At 50.4% G+C, this 15,222-nt stretch overlaps 1 protein-coding gene across 6 annotated transcripts in view; it reads left to right on the top strand.

Moving 5' to 3' along the window:
- Nucleotides 1–15,222, top strand: part of LOC130383885 (smoothelin-like) — a 52,992-nt gene that overhangs the window by 13,575 nt on the left and 24,195 nt on the right. For all 6 annotated transcript variants that reach the window (XM_056591772.1, XM_056591771.1, XM_056591773.1 and 3 more), the window contains exons 3-7: nt 2,931–3,009; nt 3,211–3,289; nt 3,981–4,057; nt 10,906–11,008; nt 14,787–15,184. In XM_056591772.1, the coding sequence (XP_056447747.1) occupies nt 2,931–3,009; nt 3,211–3,289; nt 3,981–4,057; nt 10,906–11,008; nt 14,787–15,184 (736 nt within the window). The remainder of the gene's footprint in view (nt 1–2,930; nt 3,010–3,210; nt 3,290–3,980; nt 4,058–10,905; nt 11,009–14,786; nt 15,185–15,222) is intronic.

The raw sequence follows: 15,222 nt of genomic DNA, 5'->3' as shown, positions 1-15,222 counted from the left end.
TGTTGTTGTAGTCTACTCTTCTTGCATGCGAGTGGCTTGAAAAAAACCAACATTTGGAGAATGCAAATTATTCTAAACAGTTCTCCGTGCTTCGACCAGCCTGCTCCAACAAACCAAGAGAGCCGGCTCCTTGTCGAATGGGGAATATACCCCTTCGGTTTTACACAGGCAAGACAGTGAAATTGTAACATCTGTCAAGCAGCGACCGTACCTGCTTGGCAGTGTAAAAGGTCTCCTCCAGTCTCTCACACTCCTACTGTCTCCTATACTTCACAGTCTCACACACACACACACACACACACACACACACACACACACACACACACACACACACACACACAGACACACACACACACACACACACACACACACACACACACACACACACACACACACACACACACACACACACATACAGACACAGACACAGACACACTCCCTCACGGTCTGGAAGGAACATTAGGTTCCCAATGTGAGCAAATCGTTCAGCTCTTGGGAGGATCATCAGTGAGCCATCCTGAGAACAGGACACCGGGCACACGCTGCTGAGTGTCTTCCTAATGGGCTGATGAACGGGTTCCAGGTGAACCGATACTTTACGACAACAAACACCGACCCGCATGGTGGATCCTTCAATTATCTCTGGGAAAAGCTGGAAAATTCATGTCTGCAAATTCCAGTCCAAGGAAATTGACTGGTGACGGCAACCATAACCCGTATTTTCCTTTCTATTTAATGTTTATCGAAATAATAATGTATAATTACAACCCCCACGTTAATGTCTTGCGTCTCTGAGTCAAAATGCCACACACCAGATGTTACACGGGCTGCTTTTCTCTAGAGCGCTTTCTAGCCACTACAGCCACTCAGCCTTTAAACTCATTCCTTAAAATCTCCCCTTAAACTCAGCCCTCAAACTTAGCACTTACACTCGGCCCTTAAACTCATCCCTCAAACGTATTCCTTAAACTCATCCCTTAAACTCTTCTCTTACACTCAGCCCTCAAACTTAGTCCTAACACTCAGCCCCTACACTCAGCCCCTACACTCAGCCCCTACACTCAGCCCCTACACTCAGCCCCTACACTCAGCCCCTACACTCAGCCCCTACACTCAGCCCCTGCACTCAGCCCCTGCACTCAGCCCTTGCACTCAGCCCTTGCACTCAGTCCTTACACTCAGTCAGTCCTTACACTCAGTCAGCCCTTACACTCAGCCCTTACACTCAGCCCTTACACTCAGCCCTTACACTCAGTCCTTACACTCACTCAGTCCTTACACTCAGTCAGTCCTTACACTCAGTCAGTCCTTACACTCAGTCAGTCCTTACACTCAGTCAGTCCTTACACTCAGCCCTTACACTCAGCCCTTACACTCAGCCCCTACAGTCAACCCTTACACCCAGTCAGTCCTTACACTCAGCCCTTAAACTCAGCCCTTATACTCAATCCTCACACTCAGTCCTTACGCTCAGTTCTTACGCTCAGCCCTTACGCTCAGCCCTTACACTCAGTCCTTGCACTCAGGCTTTGCATTCACTAATTACACTCAGTCCTTACACTTATACTTTACACTCACACCTTACATTCAACCCTTACATTCAACCCTTACACTCAGCCCATACACTAAGCCCTTATACATCAGCAGCAGAGAAGTGTTGAACTATCATCTCATAGCCTTTATTCAAGTGCGGTTTCTTCTCAGTCATGGGAATCAGGATGCTACCAGAAAAAATATAATTTCCATCAGGATGAAGATAGTATCACCCTAATCTCTCTATATACCCTCTTTCTACTACAACATCTCTCTATTCATCTACCCTCCGTCTCCTACACCATCTCTCAATCTATACTCTGTCTCCTACACCATCTCTCTATCTATACTCTGTATCCTACACCATCTCTCTAGCCTCTATCCTCTGTATCACATGTTCAAACACTCTCTAACACACCACCAGTAGCGTCCAAGCCCCCCCCCCCCCCTGCACATCAATAATAACATAAATTCACAGAATATAATCTAGCCATCATGGTTGATTTAGTGCATTCTAAATGAGGGCCAACAAGCCTTCACAGATGGAAAGACCACAACCTCAATGTAATGCAGGCTCCTCCTTCAAGTCCTGAGGCCATTGGTTGGTGAAGGGGGTTCCTCTGTGTTCCTCTCAGAATAGTTTAAAGCTGTGAACAGCCACAAATGTGAACCGCAGTCTTCTGGGGCCTTAATTAATGATTGGCACTGCATCAAGGCCCCGCATGCCCCTACCCCACCCCTCCCCAGGGGGGTGGTGGGGGTTTGGGGTCTAAGAGGGTCCTGAGAGGGCTAGTGTTTTTTTTTTGCTTAAGGCAGACTCATCGCTCTGGTTGTTGAAGTGTTTGGAGGTTTCGGTCGTTCCGTTTGTCCCTTTTGTACGCTTTCCAAACTAAATGAACATGCGGTCGAGGTTTGTTGAAAGACACATTATCCTTTAGTGGCAGTAAAGCCAGGAAAGAGTCACCGATACCAGGGGACATGACAGAAACCCGCCTGACAAAGGGTTGAGATGGCGGGCTGTGATGTAGAATCCATTTCTTAGGCTGGAAGCCTCCTCATGTGTCTGTCATAGCGTCACTTTTTCCAGCCTCCATTTGGTAATCACGCTCCTCACCCGTGAAATGCTGATGGATTTTCCTTGGGCCTAATAAATGTGTCTGCTCTACTGCTTTTGTCTAGCGCTCCGTTATAAGAAGGAGCTCCGTAATGAAGCTCAAGCTTTTCCTTCAGATGATCTGTCGCTCTGCACAGAAGTTATGATCCGCTCGATGTAGCATTCAGAGTTTTATGGGTTTGTTTTGGTTCATTTTTCAACAACCAGACTCTCAGGAACGCAGTAAATGTTTGTGCGTCTTTTATGTCCAATAACACAACGCTAAGATCCGTCTGTCTTGCAGGCCAGACGCTGTCGGCTCTCTGGTCAAACTGTCAGGGAGACTGCAGGGCATTGAAGACCTGGAGGAGCTCACCAAGCTGGTGAGTTCTCCCCACCGCACCGCACAAAACATCATTGGCTCTTTATGCCGATCACATCATTGGTTCTATGTGGACCGATGACATCATTGGATCTCTGTGGACTGATGACATCATTGGTTGTATTTGGAAAGATGACATCATTGGTTGTATGTGGACCAATCTCATCATCTGGCCCTGATCTGGTATTATCTGGTTCCTCAGCTCCGCAGCGCCAGCGACTACGAGGAGAGGAAGATTATCAGAGCGGCGATTCGCCGCCTCCGTGATGAAGAGCAACAAGGTGATTCACCCTGGACACACCTAGTGGGCTATATCCCGCCGAGGGGGAGTGCGTGTGTGTGCGTGTGTGTGTGTGTGCGTGTGTGTGTGTGTCGGAGGTGAACCATTCTTAGGTGCTCTTGCGGGCGAGATTTTCTCTCAAGGAGGGAATGAGATGGTGACAAAGACAGGCTTGATGCATGGCCCTCTGGTCACACCAGACATCTGACGCCTCAACGGTGATGAAAACCATGATAAGATCATGTCTTATGATGACATCTACTGTGTGTGTGTGTGTGTGTGTGTGTGTGTGTGTGACAGTGGCAGTGGCTTCTAGCGTGCAATGCCGTATCTGGTAACTGACACACACCTATGATGCTTTGTCTGATAGTGAATTCTTAGGTTGTTATCGTCTCTTAAGAAATATATCACACACACCTTCCCTGTCAAACCCCACACATATGTTTTAGATGTACATTCATTCACTTTGAGTGTGTGGAGGCTTTTATGCTCTAAGGGGTCTGAATAATAGATAACTAAATCATATGATCCTGAGATTTAAGCGGTTTCTAGACTCATGAATCACGTGTGTGTGTGTGTGTGTGTGTGTGTGTGTGTGTGTGTGTGTGTGTGTGTGTGTGTGTGTGTGTGTGTGTGTGTGTGTGTGTGTGTGTGTGTGTGTGTGTGTGTGTGTGTGTGTGTGTGTGTTACAGGGTCTGAAAGGGGTAGAGCCGGCGTTCACATCTTAGAAGCCGGGAACCTGGAGCCCCAGTGCACCCTGGGAGTTGTGGTGAGTACATGGTTCATCCGGGTTTGAGGAACGGGTTCCAGACGTCCAGGTTCTGGTCTCCGAGGGCGTGGCCGATAGGGACACGCCCCCGGAGCGACGCTGTGAACCGGGACTCGGGGAAGACCGGCAACAGGGGGGTCAGGTTTAGGGTTTCCACGGCTGACCATGAAGGTTTCAGAGGAATGCATATCATACCAGTATATTACCATATCATACCAGTATATTACCATATCATACCAGTATATTCCCATGGGATTGGGGATACAGTAAGGGTGCCGTTTCTTCGTCAATGAATTGTGATCCTCTAATTGTCCACACTGTTGTACATCTGCTGTGATCTGCTGTTTGTTTTAGTTTGCACTCTATTTTAGGGAAACCACCCTGTTTTCATTTCACACCACTGAAGGCATCTTAAATATGTGTTGTGTGTGTTGGGTGTCAAAGATTTGAACGAAAATGAATTCAGGTCAACGTTTGATAGATTGTATTATGCAACTAGAAGGAAGTGAATCACTAGTTGCTTGGAGAGGCTGAATATAACCAGTTTTTACCGATACCAATCACAGTTTTTAACTTCACAGAGTAGTGGCTGGTCAATTTGCCCCCTAGTGGAGGTGGTGGAGGGTCTGTTTGGGAGCTATTCTCTCAAGGGGGATATCAGATATTGACAAAGACCGGCTTGAAACAAGGCCCTCTGGTCACACCTTAAGACATCTGATGTCACAACGGTGATGAATACCTTGATAAGATCATTTCTTATGATGATCTCTACGGAGAAGAACAGGATGACTATTCAGAAGGAACAAGCTGTCTAAGCTGTTGGACTTCTCTGATGTATTTCCGCTCTGATATGAAGAGAGGAAGTGAGTCACGGGGCTTTTGAAGTGCGTCCAGCTCCTATTGTCTGTTGGTGTCCGCCGGTCAGAGCGATAAGCCTCCATTGTTGTTCCCTTCACGTCCGTGTACCGAAGACACTGCAGCGAGCGGAGGGGCGCCCTCACTTCCTCTCAGACGGCTCGGCTGGGAGTTGGGGGGTGGGGGGGTGCAGACAGACGGTCTGGCAGACAGACAAAGACAAGGAGATAGATACAGTAGATAGATAGAAAGGCATGGGGAGACAAGCAGGAAGAGAGATAGACACGCCGTCAATCAGACAGACAGGGAGATAGGTAAGACAGACTGGTGATTAGAGCCAGCAGACAGACTAGAGGAGGGATGGATACGGCAGGTAAACAGACAGCTTAGGTAGGCCGACAGACAGACAGACAGGTAGGCTAGGCCGTCTGTCAGCTGGCCCCCGGGCTAGCAGTGGGCGCTTCATCCAGGCCAGCAGGGTGGGCTACGTTCTGGACGTGGCTGCTCAACTCCAGTCCTTCTCATCTGCGCTGTGCTCCGCTCACCCACACGGGGGCGCTAGACAAGGGTCTGGTGCAGGCAAATCACACACACACACACACACACACACACACACACACACACACACACACACACACACACACACACACACACACACACACACACACACACACACACACACACACACACACACACACACACACACACACACACACACACACACACACACACACTTGAACACAGATAAAGACCAACTCTCACACATGCCTATACATAAACACTCAAAGACAAACAAACACAGACTTGCCTTTACACCAGATGTGTCTACATCCTGTGTGTGCTTGCCTGTGTGTGTGGTTTTGCGTGTTTCTATCCCTTTGATCAGGTAAAGAATAAGTAGTCCCAGCTTTATTGTCCCGATTCTGAGTAGTTTTAATCTGAGCTGAAGATTGAGTCTCAACACCAGAGTTAACGTCTGAAAAAAATATATAGAATGGATCATTTACAATGAGTGATTGGTCGTTTATTCTGAGTAACCCTCAAAGATAAAAGCAGAGATCAACAACGTCTTTAAGAAAGTTATTGTTTGCCTTGCAATACGATGCCGTCACTATATTGGAAGCTTTCTCCCATAACTGAAAAAGGTCAACTTTTGAACAAGGGAAGAATGTGTGAAAAGTTAATGTGTCAACCACACGAGCGAGCCTTTAAGTGTGTGTGTGTGTGTGTGTGTGTGTGTGTGTGTGTGTGTGTGTGTGTGTGTGTGTGTGTGTGTGTGTGTGTGTGTGTGTGTGTGTGTGTGTGTGTGTGTGTGTGTGTGTGTGTGTGTGTCGTGGGGGGGGGGGGGGTTGCTCTGGAGACAGAAGGGGAGGGAGGGGAAGTGAAGGGAGGGGCCGGTGTTATCCTTGTGTGTGTATTTGAGTATGTGTGTGTTTGAGTGTGTGATGTGGCTCCGGGAGTTCAGGGGCAGAGCTGAAGACTTTCTCACTCTTGAACGCATCTAGTGTAGAGAGAGAGAGGAGTGACTGAGGGAGAGAGAGGAGTGACAGAGGGAGAGTAGTAAGAGAAGGAGGAAACGAGGGAGAAGGATTCAGGGGACCAGCCTGGGATTGGAGGTAAATCATATATTTTTTCTGATTTTTCTTTATTTCTCTGTTTTAAATCTTTTCCTCCCAGGATTCTTTAATGGGACTGGTATTACTATCACCCGCAGACCAGTGCCTGCTCTGGGATGTCTTGCAATCCCATCAGCCCCAGACCAGTGCCTGCTCTGGGATGTCTTGTTATCCCATCAGCCCCAGACCAGTGCCTGCTCTGGGATATCTCGTAATAACATTAACAGCCCCAGATCAGTGCCTGTCCTGGGAGGTCAGATACTGAGGATACCTTTTTGTTTTAGTTCTTCATGCCTGGGATCTGTTTTGTTTTGGTTCTGAGGAAGTGTTTAGCCGTCTCTCTGGTATTGCGACTGTGATCTAGGGAGGGGATGGGATGAGATTTCGGTTGCTATGGAGATTCTTTTTCAAATGGTTTTATAGTAGAAGACTCAGCAGAAGGTCAGAGGGAGATGGTTCCTGGTTGCCGGGGGTGACTGCAGCGGCCATGAGGACATAGTGAACAAACTGTAGAGTGAAGAATGGGTTTGGGGTAATTTACCACGGTGAGTTGACTGTTGGTGCTGAGGTGTGTAGGAGGCAGACTGCTTTCCTTTACTCTGGAGGGTTTGGAGAGTGGGAGAAAAGTAAGCAAGATATTGTGAAAATGTGACCGCTAAAGTGGGATGTTTTGGGGAAAACAGTGGCAGTAGAAAGTAAGCTGAGGTTGGCAATTTATGGAGAGCATCAGTAGGATTTGTGCCTGAAGGCATTCCTGTGTGTGTTGGTGTGTGTGTGTGTGTGTGTGTGGCTTTGGTGGTATTTTCTTTCTCTCTGGACTGTGTGTGTGTGTGTCTGTGTGTGTGGGGGGGGGGGGTTGTGTCCCTGTGAGAGAGATTGTGTCTGAGTGTCAGTGTGTGTGTGTGTGTGAGAGAGATAGTGTGTGCATCAATGTGTGTGTGTGTGTGCGTGTGTCTTGTCGGTGTATGTGTGTGGGGGCGGAGCGCGTGTAACTGAGTATACTACACAGAGAAGTCCATGCTACTGTATCCCCCCGGTGGGAGCCCTCCAGCACCCCAGCCCAGCATCTCCTTGATGCAGTCATGGAAAGTAGACCAGCGGGTCTGCTCACGTGGAGCTCAGACCAGCACACCATCTCACCAGGAGCCCCCGCTGGAAAACCCAGCCCCTCCTCAGCCAGACAGTAAATCCTGACTGCGGTGAATCTCGGCAGCTGCTGCAGTGATCAGCGGGTCCCAGTGTGACAGGCTGGGAGACGCCACCTCTTGTGCTGCAGTGTAACACAATAACCCCTGATCACCGAGGCTCTCGCCTTGCGGAGAGGAGAGGAGTCGGATCGTCTGGGTCTGGGTCGCGTCGGGAGCTGCTGCCTTGACGCATTTCATCCAGTCCGTAAAAACCAAAGTTATGATTCATTCGTCTGGAACGCTTCTGTCCTAGTGTCTGTCGGCGTCAATAGAGCATCGCTGTGGGCGCAGGGCGGCGGCCATCGGGGGGGCGTCCCAGAATACGACCGCTCACATACCGGCGTCCCGCCTCAACCTCCGCAGCTCGGCCCATTGTTGTGCGTTGTTGTTGTTCTCGTGGCGGGATGCTGGTTGCAGACCCGTCCAGCGGCCCACGCCTGCTGTGGTCAGAGAGACCGGAGAGACCAGCTCCCCTCCGCCTGTTGACGAGTTTTTGAAGAACCAACGCCAGAGACAGAGACACAGATCTGGGCATTTGGTGTGGGGGGGGGGTTGTGGTGTCGTCCTCCCACCAGCCCAGGTCTGCTGTCAGGGCTGAGGACCAGAAGGAGAACCACTAATGACGGTGTAGAAGCTTTTACCTCCCCCCTCCCCTGCTCCCCTCGTCTCCCTCCACTCCTCCCCTCGTCTCCCTCGATTTCTGGCGGCAGGACGCTCCGTGTGGTTTAACCGGGAGCTGTGAAGACCACCTCCGTCTGTCATCCTGTCTGTCAGCCTCTCTGTCTCTCAGCAGCACCGCTGGTAGACAGCGGTTCGCTCCCTCGGTGTAAAGGCTAGTGTTATGTGTTATCTGGGTTTTAACGGGTTACAGCGGTCTGCAGCTGTTTTTCTTCCTCCCGCTCACATTGTGTCCTTATCGCCGCTCCTACACTCACTTCCTGACATTGAAGCCTTTCAGGACGAAATGCAGAGAGAGACTTTTTGTCTCAGCTCATTTGTTTTGCGTATGTAAAAGAAACGAACGCGATTGCAACAAACATTTGCATGGCAATTATTTAAATAAACAATAAAAGATTTGCCCTAGAGATAAATCACTCCTACCCAACAGTTCCCCAGGCCAGGGCCCTTGAAACATCAAACCCTGCCATTGACTGTGGTGGTGACGTTCTGGATGTTTCCATATGAGTGAGTGGAAAGGCCGGGCCAGACATGTGGTCTGAGTATCTGGTATCCAGTCCACAGCAGTGGTTCATCTCCGATTGGATTTCCACACGCATCAAATGTAAAATGCTGCTGACCTTTTTCCAAAAGACATTAAAGAGGGCTACAATTTTATTGGAGCTCCCGAAATGTGACCCGTTTTCACGCAGAGCGTTTCCACGTGAGGCAGGGAGCAGACAGAGGAGGCCTTCATGTTGTGCCGTTGAGTTTTGATCAGTGAAGAGTGGGAGGACTCATGAGTATCATGAGGCAATCGTACTTGAGTACGGTACAGGTGTCAAACGGTTGGGCACAGTACGGATGGCCTAGTGTGAGTGCGCCCTCAGACTTTGATCTCAGGGCAGCCGCTCTAGAGATCTAAAGGTGAGCCACCTCTCAGACTGATCTCATACCCATGACCTGAGAGGGTTGTTTGTCCTCCCATTAGTTACACTCCAACAGGCAGCCCATATCAGCCTGGAGCGATTAAAAGGACCTTCAGAGGCCAAGGTGTGTGTGTGTGTGTGTGTGTGTGTGTGTGTGTGTGTGTGTGTGTGTGTGTGTGTGTGTGTGTGTGTGTGTGTGTGTGTGTGTGTGTGTGTGTGTGTGTGTGTGTGTGTGTGTGTGTGTGTGTGTGTGTGTGTGTGTGTGTGTGTGTGTGTGTGTGTTGACTTTACCTTCAGAAGCCTCTTGAAGTCGCAGGCTATACATTTGGCACGAGTACAGTTAAAATGTTTGCTTTGGGGTATAAAAAGTTGTGTATATTTTTCCAGGATTACACCAGGGCCTTGCCCACAGTATGGTTGGACTATTCTTACATTAGACTCTTCTGGCTTAAGCTGCCCCCTACAGTGCAGGCCTACTTTAGAAACAGCTGGTTAAGGAGCAGTCCTCTCTGTCAGAAGCCCTGAACACTGAGCCTTTGTCACGCGTGGAAAACAAACCTTCAGCGAGCTCCAAGCCCTGCGCTGAAGCTCTGGAGGTTGGAGCGACGGCCATGTGTGTGTGAGCAGGGAGTAGTCCCCGTGTTTGTGCAGCTGATTGGCTCGTACAGCCCTGCTCAAGGTCAGGCATAGAGGGCCAACGGTGGTCTCTCCTCCGCCTCCTGCCCCCCTCTCACCCAGACCCCCGCCCGTCGCCTCCTCCCCACAGGCCAGAGCCGGTCTGCCCCTCCTGTCCTGCTGTGAGCTGAGGCTCCGCTGGAGCAGATGGAGCCGATCCCTGGTGCTGAGCAGGTCTACGGCCTACCGGGTCTCAGACAGAGCCCAGACCCTGGTCCTAGGCAGGGGGTCTACTGGGTCTCAGACAGAGCCCAGACCCTGGTCCTAGGCAGGGGTCTACTGGGTCTCAGACAGAGCCCAGATCCTGGTCCTAGGCAGGGGGTCTACCGGGCCTCTAACACAGAGGATTGAAAGACATTTACTGGAAGATGCAATATGCACATCGTCCATCCTCTGGTTAGGCAGTCGTAGCAAAGAAAGAAACCCTCCTCATTCTGTGATGGAAACGTGGAGGAGCTGATGTGGGGCCAGCTTTGGGGGGGGGGGGTACTGTTGGCCTTGGGGAGTTGATAATGTTGCCAGAGCTGAACGCTACCTCCATTGGTGCGATTGATGGATAATCTTGGAAAATATCAGAACACATTATGGTGTAATAAAGTTCAACTCACAACTCTATTGGCCGTATGCTAGACAATACAATGGACTTTTTTCTTGTGGGCGTCTCGTGAAACGATATTATCTCAACCACATACACCCTGACCTTTTGAGAGGAACCCTTTGACCCCTGATCCTTTGACCCTTGACCTCAAACACAGCAGTGTTGTCTTCCGCCTTCTCCGCTCTCAGGGGAAATTCAACAGTATCCATCAGTGCACATGTTTGCTACGTCAGGTCATGAACTGAGTCATAGAATTGGGTTGCATGCTGGGTAGTCCATACTCGACTTGGTTCTAATGTGTTCTGCTTGTTTGTTGTTTTCATTCTAACAGGAGACGGAACGCGAGACCCTCAGCGAGCGAGAGCCAATCAAATCACAGATCCGGGATTCACGCGGGCAGCAGACGCAGCAAGGCAGCGAGCTGCACAAGGCCGGTAGGGTTTCACTCGGCCCTTCAGATACTGAACCCCATGTCCCCCAGGCTCAGCACTGAACCTCCTGCTCTCCACCTCCATGCCACCGGTCACACTTTCCCCGTCATTGTGTGTCAGAAACAAGGGGGGGTGTGTGTGCGCTGGTCACACGTCACGTCCTACAAAAAGCGAATGAGTCAGACACGCAGCAGCAGTGTAGTGCCACAACAACCCGCTGCTCTCCGCTCATTTCCTCTGGCGGCTTGTTAAAACAGCGGCGCTGAAGGAGCTGTAAAAGGAGCCGTTCTCCTCCCTGGCGGCCAGGGCTCCTGTCAGCTCGTTGGTTCTAATGGTTCATTCACGTTAGAGCTAGCTCCTCTGAATCTTTAATGAAGTGTTTTAACCTGCAGCCGCAGGACTCTTAAGGCGCTATTTGTTCAGGCCCGGGTAAACAGGTCTGACCCTGTTGAGGATCACCGAGAGCTCTAGGGGGTTCACTCTTACCTCAGCAGGGGAACGGGGGCCTGTTGATGAGCTCTAGGGGTCACAGTTACCTCAGCAGGGGAACGGGGGCCTGTTGGTGAGCTCTAGGGGTCACAGTTACCTCAGCAGGGGAACGGGGGCCTGTTGATGAGCTCTAGGGGTCACAGTTACCTCAGCAGGAGAACGGGGGCCTGTTGATGAGCTCTGGGGGTCACAGTTACCTCAGCAGGGGAACGGGGGCCTGTTGGTGAGCTCTAGGGGTCACAGTTACCTCAGCAGGGGAACGGGGGCCTGTTGGTGAGCTCTGGGGGTCACAGTTACCTCAGCAGGGGAACGGGGGCCTGTCGATGGGCTCTGGGGGTTCACTCTTACCTCAGCAGCAGACTGGGGGCCCGCTGATGGAGCTGCTCCTGCGTCACTAGTCAGACCGCTGCAGAAGGCCCTCCATTGTTGTTCTACTCCTGGGTTTATTTCAGGACTGAGTAACAAAATGAATCGCTCCCAGGAGTATCTGTAGTACTTTTATCCTGTTTTAAACACATTTTTATGACCAAGTATGGTGAAAAACATTTTGGGTAAAGTCCTTTTGTGTGAATGTTTGTCTAATTACGTGTTCTTTTGCCAGGGCAACGCACCACAAACACCTCATCATGCATCTTTTTGTTTCCCCCTTTTCCCGGTTCCACACAAAAAGTTCAAATAGTTACGAGCTGGTTTCTTCTTCTTCTGCTTAAAATAAAGACGGGGCGTCCCAGGAATGTCCAGCTGCAGACTGCTGGCAGGTTTAGTTCAAACCTCAAACTTTTCAAATTCGATTCTAATTGGAAAAATCGAATAATGACAAACATACAATTTCGACATTTATCGAATGTGTAAATGTGCTTGGGATCCGTCTAATGAACGTTACTGCCCCTTAATATTTATTCAACCTCCAAATACTACTTCTACTAGTTCCACTACTACTACGTCTTCTAAAATCTGTGTTCACCTGAAGGTCAAGTGAGTCCATATCTTCTTTCTTCTCTTCAATTTGACTCTGAAGCGGCTGGACCAGAACGTAGCTTGAGGTTGACGTGCATCAATCATGCTGTGTGGTCCGGTCCGGCCTGGTCTGGCCTTGGTTCTGGTTTCTCCTGCCCACAGACTAGAAGGGTTAGACGTAGCTACAGGGAGCTGAGGGTCAGCGCTCACGTTCCCCTCGCTATAGAGAGCAGCAGAACAGCCCTGAAGAGGTTTGATGTGGGCAGCTCACAAAACATTCCCCGATCCATTCCTTACAATTTGGTCCAGGGGTCACGCCGGGGCCGCAGGAGGGCCACCTTAGGAGAGCCTGAGATGTTTTGGGTAAGAGCCTCTAGAAATGGACGCCAGGACACAATGATACAGGAAGTCGGAGCTCAGGGAGGACTGGGCGCGGCTGCAGGCTGTGGTTGATGCGTGTTGAGTGTTTGACGTTCCAGCAGAGGTAAAGTGGTCCACAATCCCGGTTAAACTTAGAAGATCTGGAGCTGGCCTGGGAGGGCCTCTACCACAGGGCCATTCCAACTTCTGCTTCTTCTTTCTGCCTGAAAGAACCCCCCCACCCCCTCCATGCCCTTACTAGCTCAGCCCCAAGTAAGGGCTGCTCAATTAAAATTATCTTTAACTAATCTTTGATGTAATCAGCTAATCATGAAAGGTCACAATTAACTTATTCAGTTTAAGAAAAAAGTTTTTGTACGCCAAATTACAAACCGTTACTCTGCAAATACTTTATACAACTTTTTTTATACACAAAAGACGCCACAGAACACTAACTGATCATTGATAATGCTAATCACGATGAATAATCACAATCACAATATCCTATCTTATAATATCACAATCACTATTAACATCACTAACCCTATTGTATCTTTAGTCCCAAACCTAAAGTCCTCTTGACAAGTGGTCTCGTCTCGTTATTCCCGGGCTGGGGTCTGGAGTGTGTGTGTGTGTGTGTGTGTGTGTGTGTGTGTGTGTGTGTGTGTGTGTGTGTGTGTGTGTGTGTGTGTGTGTGTGTGTGTGTGTGTGTGTGTGTGTGTGTGTGTGTGTGTGTGTGTGTGTGTGTGTGTGTGTGTGTGTGTGTGTGTGTGTGTGTGTGTGGAATGTGCGCCCAGGCTCTGGACACTAATCTTGTTCTCAGCTTTGAACTGCTCCGCTCTTTAAGAGACTCTCTCAGCGTCCTCTAAACAATAAGTGGCAGCGTGGTACACGGTGCGTTGATATAAGCCTAGAGCTCCAAAAACAAGTCTCTCATTATCCAATAATGACGGCGTCGGTTTCCCCCTGAACTTGCTCTGACACGACTCTGACGCCACAGCTCTGTGCTGCAGTGCTAATGGCACTGTGGGGCTGATCCCAGCTCAGCCATCATGGGCCCATAGCCAAGCTCAGCCGTAATTGGTTCCCATAATTGGAACACAGAGTTAAATATAGCCTTATCTCATTAACTGGGATAAAAATCAACACAAAGTGTCAGGATCACGTTTTCATCTTTGCATAATGATGTTATCGTTGTGTAATGAGTTCTACACTTAGCATTCAAGTTTCAGAAGCAATTGTAAACTAATTAGTAGGTGTCTCTTTGTGCGCTGTTCCGCCTCAGTGGGGGGGCGACCTGAACGAGTGGATGAGATGCTTGGAAACACCTAAGAAACAGGCCGTTTACATGTTAAACTACATGTTAAACTGCATGTTGAACTACATGTTAAACATTTTAAACTGGTACACGGTGGTGAATGGTGGTTTACGGTGGTATACTCTGGTATACTGGAGGAGGAATCCAATCATGTGGTGGCAGGGAAGGAGGGAGGGAGGAAGGAAGTACTTGTCCTGTGCTCCATTTCACCCCCGGTTCCTCCTGCACTTCCTCTTCTAGCCCTTAACTCCTCCAGCTCCACCATCAAACCTGCGTTTCGGTCTTTTTCTAAGAACTTCCCTCCACCAGCGTGCCCTCCCTCACAGGAGCTGGGGAGGAAGGGGAGGAAATGCCTCCCTCCTGCCCCACCCCTCCCGCCCCCCAGGCTCCTCTTTGATCCCGCGTTACGGGGAGTCCCAGAGCCCTCCTCCAGGGTCTTCAGAAAGGGGCTAATTTCCCCCAGAAGCCTCAGTGCCGCCTCTTTACGCCGATAAGATCGCTGCTCACTGGGTTCTGTCTGTTGATTCTCCTCCTGATTATCCCTGAGTTCATGGTTCAGAAGCACTGCGTTACTATCGTCGTGTGTGTGTTTTATTGTGATGAAAATCAACCGTTCCTATTGGCTGAACATTGTGTTACTGTTCTCCTTTCACACAGCTCCTAAACCAGGCATGGTGCTGGTCCTAGACCCCCTGGTCCAGGAGATGGCCTTGGGACCGACCCATCTGGAGTCTGCAGCCCCAGAACCAGAGCTGGCCCTGACCGGCCTGCAGGGCCACTCCACGTCCCCCCTCCCGGACCCCGGCCCCCCGGAGCGGAGCCCGGCCGAGCCCCCCGCAGCCCGGCCCCGAGCCGACTCCGGGGCCTCGGATCAGAGCCAGGCCTCAGAGAGGAGCTCCGGGGACCGGCCGCGGACGGACTCGTGCTCCTCCGGATCCAGCGGGGGGCCCCGGCCCAGCTCCGGCACCGGCAGCTCGGGGGACAGCGGCGGCCTGTTGTCAAGGAAACGCGTGGACTCAGGGCCGCTGTCTGAAGGGAGGGAGGCGGAGGCGGAGGCGGAGGCGGAGGCGGAGGCGGAGGCGGAGGCGGAGGC

The sequence above is a fragment of the Gadus chalcogrammus genome, chromosome 6, assembly GCF_026213295.1.
Source record: "Gadus chalcogrammus isolate NIFS_2021 chromosome 6, NIFS_Gcha_1.0, whole genome shotgun sequence".
NCBI lineage: Eukaryota > Metazoa > Chordata > Actinopteri > Gadiformes > Gadidae > Gadus > Gadus chalcogrammus.
The sequence above is the reverse complement of the archived record's forward strand: the minus strand, read 5'-3'. Positions and strand labels throughout refer to the sequence as shown.